Here is a 13,595-nt window from a genome sequence, read left to right as displayed (position 1 = left end):
AGATACAGTACCAGTCAAAAGTTTGGACACACCTACTCACTCAAGGGTTTTTCTTTATTTTCACTATTTTCTTCATTGCAGAATAATAGTGAAGACATTAAAACTATGAAATAACACATGGTATCATGTAGTAACCAAAAAAGTGTAAAACAAATCAAAATATATTTTATATTTGCGATTCTTTAAAGTGGCCACCCTTTGCCTTGATGACAGTGGTAGCCATGCTAGTTAAGTGTGCCTTGAATTCTAAATAAATCACAGACAGTGTCACCAGAAAAGCACCATAACACCTCCTTCTCCATGCTTCACGGTGGGAACTACACATGCAGAGATCATCCACTCACCTATTCTGTGTCTCACAAAGACATGGAGGTTGGAACCAAAAATCTCAAATTTGGACTCAGACCAAAAGGACAGATTTCCACTGTATAATTTTTTTTATTTTATCTTTATTTAACCAAGTAGGCAAGTTGAGAACAAGTTCTCATTTACAATTGCGACCTAGTCAGGATAAAGCAAAGCAGTTCGACACATACAGTGGGGCAAAAAACGTATTTAGTCAGCCACCAATTGTGCAAGTTCTCTCACTTAAAAAGATGAGGCCTGTAATTTTCATCATAGGTACACTTCAACTATGACAGACAAAATGAGGGGAAAAAATCCAGAAAATCACATTGTAGGATTTTTAATGAATTTATTTGCAAATGGTGGAAAATAAGTATTTGGTCACCTACAAACAAGCAAGATTTCTGGCTCTCACAGACCTGTAACTTCTTCTTTAAGAGGCTCTGTCCTCCACTTGTTACCTGTATTAATGGCACCCGTTTGAACTTGTTATCAGTATAAAAGACAACCTCAAACAGTCACACTCCAAACTCCACTATGGCCAAGACCAAAGAGCTGTCAAAGGACACCAGAAACAAAATTGTAGATCTGCACCAGGCTGGGAAGACTGAATCTGCAATAGGTAAGCAGCTTGGTTTGAAGAAATCAACTGTGGGAGCAAATATTAGGAAATGGAAGACATACAAGACCACTGATAATCTCCCTCGATCTGGGGCTCCACGCAAGATCTCACCCAGTGGGGTCAAAATGATCACAAGAACGGTGAGCAAAAATCCCAGAACCACACGGGGGGACCTAGGGAATGACCTGCAGAGAGCTGGGGCCAAAGTAACAAAGCCTACCATCAGTAAAACACTACGCCACCAGGGACTCAAATCCTGCAGTGCCAGACGTGTCCCCCTGCTTAAGCCAGTACATGTCCAGACCCGTCTGAAGTTTGCTAGAGAGCATTTGGATGATCCAGAAGAAGATTGGGAGAATGTCATATGGTCAGATGAAACCAAAATAGAACTTTTTGGTAAAAACTCAACTCGTCGTGTTTGGAGGACAAAGAATGCTGAGTTGCATCCAAAGAACACCATACCTACTGTGAAGCATGGGGGTGGAAACATCATGCTTTGGGGGTGTTTTTCTGCAAAGGGACCAGGACAGCTGATCCGTGTAAATGAAAGAATGAATGGGGCCATGTATCGTGAGATTTTGAGTGAAAACCTCCTTCCATCAGCAAGGGCATTGAAGATGAAACGTGGCTGGGTCTTTCAGCATGACAATGATCCCAAACACACCGCCCGGGCAACGGAGTGGCTTCGTAAGAAGCATTTCTAGGTCCTGGAGTGGCCTAGCCAGTCTCCAGATCTCAACCCCATAGAACATTTTTTGGAGGGAGTTGAAAGTCTGTGTTGCCCAGCAACAGCCCCAAAACATCACTGCTCTAGAGGAGATCTGCAAGGAGGAATGGGCCAAAATACCAGCAACAGTGTGTGAAAACCTTGTGAAGACTTACAGAAAACATTTGACCTCTGTCATTGCCAACAAAGGGTATATAACAAAGTATTGAGAAACTTTTGTTAATGACCAAATACTTATTTTCCACCATAATTAGCAAATAAATTCATTTAAAATCCTACAGTGTGATTTTCTGGATTTCTTTTCTCATTTTGTCTGTCATAGTTGAAGTGTACCTATGATGAAAATTACAGGCCTCTCATCTTTTTAAGTGTTAGAACTTGCACAATTGGTGGCTGACTAAATACTTTTTTGCCCCACTGTACAACGACACAGATGGAGTAAAACAAACAGTCAATACAAGTCTATATACGATAAGGGAGGTAAAGGCAAAAAAAGGCCATGGTGGCGAAGTAAATATAATATAGCAAGTAAAACACTGGAATGGTAGATTTGCAGTGGAAGAATGTGCAAAGTAGAAATAAATATATTGGGGTGCAAAGGAGCAAAATAAATAAATAAATACAGTAGGGGGAGGGGTAGTTGGGGCTAAATTATAGATGGGCTATGTACAGGTGCAGTAATCTGTGAGCTGCTGTGACAGCTGGTGCTTAAAGCTAGTGAGGGACATAAGTGTTTCCAGTTTCAGAGATTTTTTTAGTTCGTTCCAGTCATTGGCAGCAGAGAACTGGAAGGCGAGGCGGACAAAGAAATAATTGGTTTTGGGGGTGACCAGAGACATATACCTGCTGGAGCGCGTGCTACGGGTGGGTTATGCTATGGTGACTAGTGAGCTGAGATAAGGGGGGACTTTACCTAGCAGGGTCTTGTAGATGACATGGAGCCAGTGGGTTTGGCGACGAGTATGAAGCGAGGGCCAGCCAACGAGAGCGTACAGGTCGCAATAGTGGGTAGTATATGGGGCTTTGGTGACAAAACGGATGGCACTGTGATAGACTGCATCCAATTTGTTGAGTGGGGTATTGGAGGCTATTTTGTAAATTACATCGTCGAGGATTGCATTTAGTTTTACTTGTATTTAAGAGCAATTGGAGGCCACGGAAGGAGAGTTGTATGGCATTGAAGCTTGCTTGGAGTGTTGTTAACACAGTGTCCAAAGAAGGGCCAGAAGTATACAGAATGGTGTCGTCTGCATAGAGGTGGATCAGAGACTCACCAGCAGCAAGAGCGACATCATTGATGTATGCAGAGAAGAGAGTCGGTCCAAGAATTGAACCCTGTGGCACCCCCATAGAGACTGCCAGAGGTCCGGACAACAGACCCTCCGATTTGACACACTGAACTCTATCTGAGAAGTAGTTGTTGAACCAGGCGAGGCAATCATTTGAGAAACCAAGGCTGTCGAGTCTGCCGATGAGGATGTGGTGATTGACAGAGTCGAAATCCTTGGCCAGATCAATGAATACGGCTGCACAGTAATGTTTCTTATCGATGGCGGTTAAGATATTGTTTAGGACCTTGAGCGTGGCTGAGTTGCACCCATGACCAGCTCTGAAACCAGATTGCATAGCAGAGAGGGTATGGTGAGAGTCTAATGTCCATTGCTCATGTTTCTTGGCCCAAGCCTCTTCTTCTTATTGGTGTACTTTAGTGGTTTCTTTGCAACATGAAGGCCTGATTCACACAGTCTCCTCTGAACAGTTGATGTTGAGATGTGTCTGTTACTTGAACTCTGAGAAGCATTTATTTGGGCTGCAATTTCTGAGGCTGTTAGCTCTAATGAGTGTATCCTCTGCAGCAGAGGTAACTCTGGGTTTTCCTTTCTTGTGGCGGTCCTCATGAGAGCCAGTTTCATCATAGCGCTTGATGGTTTTTGCGATTGCACTTTAAGAAACTTTCAAAGTTCTTGAAATTGTCCAGATTGACTGACTTTCATGTCTTAAAGTAATGATGGACTTTTGTTTTTCTTTGCCCATTTGAGCTGTTCTTGCCATAATATGGACTTGATCTTTTACCAAATAGGGCTATCTTCCGTATACCACCCCTACCTTGTCACACCTTATCTGATTGGCTCAAACACATTAAGAAGGAAAGACATTTCACAAATGAACTTAACAAGGTACCCCTGTTAATTGAAATGCATTCCAGGTGACTACCTCATGAAGCTGGTTGAGAGAATGCCAAGAGTGCGCAAAGCTGTCATCAAGGCGAAGGGTGGCTACTTTGAAGAATCTGAAATATGAACTAGATTTGTTTAACACTTTTTTTTGGTTACTCCATGATTCCAAATGTGTTATTTAATAGATTTGATATCTTAACTATTATTCTACAATGTAGAAAATAGTACAAATTAAGATAAACCCTTTAAATGAGTACGTGTCCAAACTTCTGACTGGTGCTGTATATACAAAGAAATGTCAATAGAAAATCAGGTCAAATGAAATGCAGTCTGCTGTCTTTCCAACTTCCGTTTGAATCATTGTGTTAGCTGTGTAGTTGGCTAGCTCCACTAAACCGTGTCCTTGCAAAAGAGCCTATTTTTTTCTATGCCAGGCAAAATCGTGCATCATTAGCTCATTGGTATTTAATGACAAGTTTGTCAATCATTATTTGAGTGTGTTGGTAGCCCATGTAAAAAGCTGGTTTTTGGAGGATATATTGACTTAGTCTCAAGCCTAACAACACAATATGACTATAAAAACACTATAATATATTAATACAGTGCCTTGCGAAAGTATTCGGCCCCCTTGACCTTTGCGACCTTTTGCCACATTTCAGGCTTCAAACATAAAGATATAAAACTGTATTTTTTTTGTGAAGAATCAACAACAAGTGGGACACAATCATGAAGTGGAACGACATTTATTGGATATTTCAAACTTTTTTAACAAATCAAAAACTGAAAAATTGGGCGTGCAAAATTATTCAGCCCCTTTACTTTCAGTGCAGCAAACTCTCTCCAGAAGTTCAGTGAGGATCTCTGAATGATCCAATGTTGACCTAAATGACTAATGATGATAAATACAATCCACCTGTGTGTAATCAAGTCTCCGTATAAATGCACCTGCACTGTGATGCTCTCTGCGCTTTTAACGGACCTCTGAGACTATCATGAAGAACAAGGAACACACCAGGCAGGTCCGAGATACTGTTGTGAAGAAGTTTAAAGCCGGATTTGGATACAAAAAGATTTCCCAAGCTTTAAACATCCCAAGGAGCACTGTGCAAGCGATAATATTGAAATGGAAGGAGTATCAGACCACTGCAAATCTACCAAGACCTGGCCGTCCCTCTAAACTTTCAGCTCATACAAGGAGAAGACTGATCAGAGATGCAGCCAAGAGGCCCATGATCATTCTGGATGAACTGCAGAGATCTACAGCTGAGGTGGGAGACTCTGTCCATAGGACAACAATCATTCGTATATTGCACAAATCTGGCCTTTATGGAAGAGTGGCAAGAAGAAAGCCATTTCTTAAAGATATCCATAAAAAGTGTCATTTAAAGTTTGCCACAAGCCACCTGGGAGACACACCAAACATGTGGAAGAAGGTGCTCTGGTCAGATGAAACCAAAATTGAACTTTTTGGCAACAATGCAAAACGTTATGTTTGGCGTAAAAGCAACACAGCTCATCACCCTGAACACACTATCCCCACTGCCAAACATGGTGGTGGCAGCATCATGGTTTGGGCCTGCTTTTCTTCAGCAGGGACAGGGAAGATGGTTAAAATTGATGGGAAGATGGATGGAGCCAAATACAGGACCATTCTGGAAGAAAACCCTGAGTCTGCAAAAGACCTGAGACTGGGACGGAGATTTGTCTTCCAACAAGACAATGATCCAAAACATAAAGCAAAATCTACAATGGAATGGTTCAAAAATAAACATATCCAGGTGTTAGAATGGCCAAGTCAAAGTCCAGACCTGAATCCAATCGAGAATCTGTGGAAAGAACTGAAAACTGCTGTTCACAAATGCTCTCCATCCAACCTCACTGAGCTCGAGCTGTTTTGCAAGGAGGAATGGGAAAAAATTTCAGTCTCTCGATGTGCAAAACTGAGAGACATACCCCAAGCGACTTAGAGCTGTAATCGCAGCAAAAGGTGGCTCTACAAAGTATTAACTTAAGGGGGCTGAATAATTGTGCACGCCCAATTTTTCAGTTTTTGATTTGTTAAAAAAGTTTGAAATATCCAATAAATGTCATTCCACTTCATGATTGTGTCCCACTTGTTGTTGATTCTTCACAAAAAAATACAGTTTTATATCTTTATGTTTGAAGCCTGAAATGTGGCAAAAGGTCGCAAAGTTCAAGGGGGCCGAATACTTTCGCAAGGCACTGTATAATAAATGGTATGTGCAATGTAACGACAGTAGAGAAATACACTTAGTGGACAGTTTTAGGTACAACCATCTAGTACTTGGGTCGGAGCCCCCTTTGCCTCCAGAACATTCAGAATTCTTCGGGGAATTGAAACATTGCTCAATTGATATCAAGGGACCAAACATTCCCTTCACCGTTACACCACCGCCACCAGCCTATACTGTTGACACTAGGCAGGATGCTGCTTACGTCAAAATCCTGACTCTGCCATCAGCATGACGCAACAGGAACCCGGATTCGTCAGACCAGGCAATGTGTTTTTTCACTCAATTGTAAAGTTTGTGATTGCGTGCCCACTGGAGATGCTTCTTTTTTTTTCTCGTCAACTGCAATAGCCCATCCATGACAAGGACTGCCGAGTTGTGCGGTCTAAGATGCCGTTTGGCTCACCACTGTTGTACTGGGCCGTTATTTGCCTGTTTGTGGCCCAGCTGTTAGCTTCTTGCCATTCTCTTTTCACCTCTCATCAACGAGCTGTTTTCGCCCACAGAACTGCCGCTGACTCAATGTTTTTTGTTTGTCGCCCAATTCTCGGTTAACCCTAGACACTGTCGTGCGTGAAAATCCCAGGTGGCTGGCCGTTTCTGATGTACTAGAACTGGCGCACATGGCATCGATGATCATACCACGCTCAAAGTTGCTTAGGTCAGTCTTTTTGCCCATTCCAACGTTCAGTCGATCAGTAACTAAATGCCTTGATTCCTGTCTGCCTGATTTTTATATAGCAAGCCACGGCCACGCGGCTCGCTGTCTGTAGGAGCGAAGCATTTTCGTGAACAGTGTGGTGTACCTAAGACTGTCCACTGAGTATATAATGGAGGTGTATGTGCAATGTAATAGAATAAGTAGGCTATATTATTGTATGTACATCCTCTCCATTAGGCATTCAACAAGGGGAAGAGGGAGGGCTTCTTTCTGAAGAGTGTCGACAATGCCCCCCTTGCAAAGCGACGCAAGCTCAAGATGACAAGTACAGGTGTGGAGACTCGACGGAGCTCCTCTTCCTCCTCCTCGTCATCATCTTCCTCAGCTGCCTCTGCCGCTACAACAAACCTAAAAACACAGCCACCACACCAAACTCTACCCCCGAAGCTAGAAAAGAGCTAGCAGCCGAGGAGGCGGACGAGTGGAAGGAAAGGAGTTAGGAGAATAAAGCACATTAATTCAGCTATGACAGATTGGAATACTGGCTCTGAAAGACCAGAGATGATTTGTTATATCCCCTCTAAGTCCAAAGTCATATAGAATCTCCAAATTCTAAGATCTTATTTATGAACAAACTAAGAGACTAGTCCAATACTTAAGATGAAACAAAAGGGTTCACGTCCCTTTTTCCTTCGAAAGAATATGCTGAATGGCATTTTGCATTATCGTAATGATGCAAGGACTTTATATGTATTTATACCAGTAGCTTGTCCCATTTCATTCAATTTCTCAAGAAATGAACTAACGTGTCATTTCTTGAATGGAACAAAGCTTTAGACTATTGTTTTCTAAATTTCGGTCAGAGGCTTTACATCAGTATGGTAAGTTACGGAAGACATTTTCGTCGGCTTTAAGATCATACTTGTGACGTTTTCAGTCACTTTTTTAGCAGGGTGACGATGAGCACGCAGTTGGACATGATGCTGACGTTTTGCATGTTGTCAGCACCTGAGGTAAGGAGCGCTGTCGTAGAACGAGTCAGAGAGAAGCGGAGTGAGAGAGTCCTAAAGGGGAAATGCAAAAGCCATGAATGAGCACAAGCCATACATACACAGGGAGGCCGTGGCCTCTACAACAGAGCACTTATGGATAGATGCACAGTGCTCATCACGTGGCAAAACAGAGAGGCAGTGGTCGGGGGTCTGTTGCAAGTCTCGCTCTGTTTTTAATGATATGGTTGAGATTAAGAAAGAACGTTGGTACTGCGGACAGCTGTTCAAATTACCTTTGACCTTGAGGGATGATCCCAGTCCATGGGACGCTGTCTTTGTAACCCAATGGTTCTAGTCACATACGGCCAATTTACAAGGACCCTTAGAATCATTTCCTTTTGGCTTGAGATATCAGCCTTCTTATCGACGTTGGTGTCTGTCTGCGTAGTTAACTGGTTCGCTGAAGTTCACCTGAGAATCAAATTAACGGCATCCATTGTTCTGTATGCATACGTGTGCTACATTAACAACCATCATGATTCTGACAGGGAATAGAGGGAGATGGAACGCTTGGTGATAGACATTCTGATTTGATACCGTAGTCCCATACAGAGTGCTCCAAAGGCCCATGATGTACATTTCTGAGCAGGGCAACTTTTCATTATATTGCGCAGGGCCAAATGGGAAAAATTAATTGTTTTTTTACTGTGAGTAAATATTGTCACCCTGGTTTAGAGGTTAGTGTTTTTGTAGCCGTTTAGGTGTTTTGATCATTGAATGTCAGTTACACTGATCATTTACTCATCGCTTTTTTTCTACCGGAATATATTGACTGTTGATTTGATTTGTACCTGGATATCACACAAATGTAGTCCTTTTAATCAGTGATAGTTATTTCAGATTTAAACCGGGATTATTTTAGTATTTATTACATGTCATGTTTTTATAATGTTGTGGTAATGGTTGTCGTGTGTGTGTGTGTGTGTGTGTGTGCGGTGTGACTGGTTCTGGGGATTGTATATTATTGCAAGTTACTGTAGTAAATAATTGTTTTGATCACATTTTATTAGTTACTCCTTTCTAAACATTAGTTGTGTCGGGAACCGTGCTTTTGTTACAATGCTATTGTTTGGCTGTTGATGTTGTGTTGTCTTTTTTTTAATGTTATGAATTTGACTCTTTTTAATGAGCTACTACCCTTTTCCTGTATAGCTGTCCTTTTTTGCCCAACATTTTCAATTCTTTCTTCAAAGCATATCCTGACATTGAGATTCCCTATGTCACGATTGCTTGGTTTGGGTCAAGAACACTTCAGTCTGGAGCAAAATAAATGACTTTTCTCGATCTGGTCGTAGTCTGTGTTCCTAGTCTCATATCAATTTAGCATTTAGTATTTTTGGTTTACAGATGATGACCATTTTATGTTTTTAAATTCAACTGTCTTGGAATTAATTTTGTGGATCCAGGAAATATATTATCAATTGTATTATTGAGAGTTGACAGAAATGGCCTGTAGTATTATTACGCTGCCAGCAGGGGTCAGTAGGGTGCTTAGCAGTAGCAGGCCAACCGGCACAATGAGCCATTGAAAACCAATGGCTATAATGTGACTCATTGTGCCATTAATCAAAACGATCCTTGAGTGGATCATTTGCATAGGAAATTGTGATATATTGAGCATGACACAGATGGAACGCTAAATCAAAACCATTCCATCAATTACAATCTGCAGCCTTGGAAGTGCCCCAAGAGGACTGAGCCTGCCTTCGGTGAGAACACACACACACACACACTGGAATGGATGAAATGTATACGTGAGCACATATACCCAGCCCTTTCACACAGATGCACATCAACTCTTGGCAGACCCGAAAGCCCTGCGAACAGACCACATGCAGACTTCGTCTTGCATTCCTCCACCAAGATTTTAAATAAGGAACAGCAGAGAAGGGCAGCTCTACCCGTGTCAGCCAATGCAGTGAGGTTGACTTCATGGCAGATGTACCACGTTTTATTCCCCTGCCGTCAAAATGTAACTGTTGCTTTCCGACAACTCCTTCTGCTAAACCTAAAGATGACCTCTGCGCGCCATAGAACTCGAGGAGGCAACATTCCATCACCAGCATGTACTATATGGAGCCCAAGTAGTTCCCGTAGTATGGGGTAGAAAGGGCCAAACCAGAGATCATGTGACTGTAGAGGCGAAGAGGGTGTCCCGCATGCAAGGTCACTGGTGGTGAGTGCTCATCTGTAACTCCAAGCACCAGTCACATTGACTGATGTGTTGCTGGCGCAGAGGGGAAACAAGGAAGGAATGTGTGTGTGTCTCCATACAGCAAGTGCGGGGTGGCAGTGTCAGTGTCCTTCTGCTTTGGGAGATGGCTTGCTGAATACTGCATTAGCCAGCTGCCACGAGGAGGTAAGAGTGATCCTCTGTGTCTGTCCCTCTACCCCTTTACCGCTCTCTGCCTCTCACTCAATGACATTTACGCAAGACACTATTATTGCGACAGTCAAAATCTGAGTAGATCTGAGACATCGGACTCAGAGACTGCAGTTTGCATAAATTGAATTGGGCAGCCTGTTTTCTTTTTCACTAATTGGTATTTTGACCAATCAGATCAGCTCGGAAAAATGTCTTGACGGGAAAAGATCTGTTATTGGTCAAAAGACCAATTAGTGAAAAACATATCAGAATTGGGCTGTCTGTAAATGCAGCCACAGTGTGGGCGCACACACAATTACACAGTCACACATTCGCTCGCTCGCATCTTCCTGTCACTGCAGTGAGCGTCCACTTCGACACTGGCAGTTAAATAGCTTGAAAAAAGGATCTTTCATTGTTTCAAGTGGATACTTTTTAAACATTGATAGATGTTTCCTTTGAACAGCTTTGTTGTTGAGGGCCTTGGATTATTGAACAGTATTGAATATTTATATCATAATTATAGCAGGCCAAGCCTATGCTGGATCCTCTGTGTTCTTTCTACAGTAATTAGAATGTTGATTTGGTTTGTGACTGGTGATTGTTGGAGGTCATTGCTTGAAACACTCAGTGTGTGGTCTTTTTGTGCTAATTAAAAGCTGTTGTGTTTCCTTTTAAACAAATTCAAATCATTCCTATAATAAGGACATATTCCTCTTTAGTTGGCTCCCCTAAGTCCTCTGCATATAATTTATTGCATGCCAATGAAAGAGATTAGAAGCGTGCATAGTCTTTGCATAAACTCTCACAGATGTATCGTAAATGATTCATCCGTTGTTTGTTTTATTGGTAAAAACTCATTTTGTAAAACTAATTAATTCCTAGCTCAGCATTAATTTGTCTGAGATGTGTAATGCAAAGCGAGGCAACTACAGCAGTGCATCGGTTTCTGGCCTAAAATACATTTATGCGATTGTTGACATTGTACTTTCTAATTCCTTGAATATAAACAGCAGGTTTCCTGCAGTTTCTCTTCACCCCGCACCCATTCACCCCTATAACCACGAGTCATAACTATCCGTCTACCCCCATCCCCTACTGTGACAGGCTCTCAGACAGAGAGCGGCTGTGCATCGATTCAGTGGCTAAAAAGGCATTTTGAATTCACATGCCATTTACCCCCGCCCCACACACACACACACACACTTTACTCCTGCAATTCCATTAACCTCGCCCTCCCCTCTGGCACAACCCCCCTCTTCTATTGCTCTCCCTTTCCCCCCCGTCCCCTTTTTCCCCTAACCCTTCATTTCTGGTTCATTTGAGAGAGAAAGTGAGAGAGAGGGATGACCCCTGTCTTTCTTACTCTCTCTGACCCCCAACCTTAACACCAATTATCTTCATCCTGCCCCTCTCTGCCCTGACCGACCACCAGCCATCTCTCTCTGTCTCTCTCTCTCTCTCTCTCTGTCTCTCTCTGTCGGACCGGTCAAATTAATAAAAAGGAAACGGATGTTATCACTAACGGAACGTCCCTTAAACACTGATTAATTCATATGCATATTCATACATTCCGACAAATGCACCAGGTGGGGCCGGCTGCGGCTGACACACTGACCCAGTTGGCCGAGGAAGTGTAGTGTGTGCCTGAGGAACAGACACAGAATCATGGCTGTAAAAAAAAGAATACATTTAGCTGGAGGGTATGAAAAAGCACTGTAGGGCCAGCACTGTAGGGCCAGCACTGTAGGGCCAGCACTGTAGGGCCAGCACTGTAGGGCCAGCACTGTAGGGCCAGCACTGTAGGGCCAGCACTGTAGGGCCAGCACTGTAGGGCCAGCACTGTAGGGCCAGCACTGTAGGGCCAGCACTGTAGGGCCAGCACTGTAGGGCCAGCACTGTAGGGCCAGCACTGTAGGGCCAGCACTGTAGGGCCAGCACTGTAGGGCCAGCACTGTAGGGCCAGCGTCGAGGAGAGGATGAGACGGCAGCTAAAGGTGTCAAACATGTCAAATTAGAGGAGAAGAGGTGAAGAGGAAGGGCACAAAGTGAGAGGGGGCTTCAGACATGTGCCCTTTGGTTGGTATAATTTCTAAATCATTTCCACGAAATAACGACTCATATGTCTCTCTGTCATTGTTAAGTGCACCTCCCCCAGTATCTGATCTACAGGGCCGTGAGCAGTTTATTAAAAAGTGAAAGTCATTCTAAATGAGCTTATAATGCTCACCCCTCTCTGGAAACAGCAGACAGACACTAATGGGATGCTGCAGTGCATCTCTGACAAGGTTAAACACAATGGGACGGACAGTCGGGGAGATGCGGGATGTAGGACCGTAGGGGGTGGGATGAACTAGCCAACACAAACCATATTTCTGTTCTCAAATAAATAAGCTGCCCCACCCATTAGTACTTTATGAGTAGCCTACTGTCCCTTATGTGGGCGATCGTTGAGGGGAGCTCAATGCAAGCCTGACGGCATCAGACACTGAGGCTGTGAAGTGGTCGGCCTGTCTACTGGGACGTGGAGCATTCAAAAGGATGAACCGTCATGAATTGTCGTGTCCATCTGTGATTTAGGTCAAGGCCATCTCTCTCATGTGTGCATTTTAAGGGTCCAGTCCGACAAGCGCAGAGACGACTCGTGTCGGGCCACCATTTCAAAGGCAGCACAATCGACTGCATTGTGGAGACACCGCTGCTCTTATTAGCGTCCTCTCTCGTCATCTCTCTCTCTATTGATCTGAAGCTGAATTGCATTCACAGTGCATACAGTCACAGAGTCCTCACAGGCCTGATTGCCTTTAATAGGTTGCCTGTGTGCTGGAGCTAGCTCAAACCACTGAGGGATGCACGGACTACATTCTCACCCTTGTGCACAAACAGAGTGTCAGTGTAGCATCATGATTACCATTGAGGTGATTCATACCAGGGTTACGAGGCAGGGCGGAGTGGGGAGTAGGGGACATGTAGAGCAGAAGGGAACCAAACAGTTGGAGTGGAGTGCAACCTCATCGTTCAGAACCAGTCAATCACACCCCCCTTCCCCCATCATTATCTCTGCTCTCACAATCTAGTATGTCAGGATAAAACAGTTTGGGGCAGTCATCATAACAGTTGTGCCCAACAGGAAACAGGTCAGATGGATTTCAGACACCCCCTCACTCTGCCAGCTAGGACTGCACTCTGAAGGACTGAAACCATTAGAGCAGCTGTGTCGTCTTCTCATACCCTACGTGGTACAGTATATGTCACGCCTGTCAATCCTGTTCTGAACTGTATATCTGAATGCATTCAAGTGACATCATCGGAGAGGTTTTCTCCTCAACAGATACACACAGCACGTCTAACCATATGTATCTATGGCAACACCTCCAACCTTCTCCACCTCCGA

At 43.5% G+C, this 13,595-nt stretch overlaps 1 protein-coding gene across 2 annotated transcripts in view; it reads left to right on the top strand.

Moving 5' to 3' along the window:
• LOC112228835 (ribosomal protein S6 kinase alpha-4) overlaps positions 1 to 9,120 on the top strand; it is a 28,080-nt gene extending 18,960 nt beyond the window's left edge. For both annotated transcript variants that reach the window (XM_042309249.1, XM_042309250.1), the window contains exon 18: positions 7,022 to 9,120. In XM_042309249.1, coding sequence (XP_042165183.1) covers positions 7,022 to 7,246 — 225 coding nt within the window. In that variant the 3' untranslated portion in view covers positions 7,247 to 9,120. The remainder of the gene's footprint in view (positions 1 to 7,021) is intronic.
• The last annotated feature ends 4,475 nt before the right edge of the window (positions 9,121 to 13,595 follow it).

The sequence above is a fragment of the Oncorhynchus tshawytscha genome, linkage group LG30 (genome assembly GCF_018296145.1).
Source record: "Oncorhynchus tshawytscha isolate Ot180627B linkage group LG30, Otsh_v2.0, whole genome shotgun sequence".
Classification (NCBI taxonomy): domain Eukaryota; kingdom Metazoa; phylum Chordata; class Actinopteri; order Salmoniformes; family Salmonidae; genus Oncorhynchus; species Oncorhynchus tshawytscha.
The sequence above is the reverse complement of the archived record's forward strand: the minus strand, read 5'-3'. Positions and strand labels throughout refer to the sequence as shown.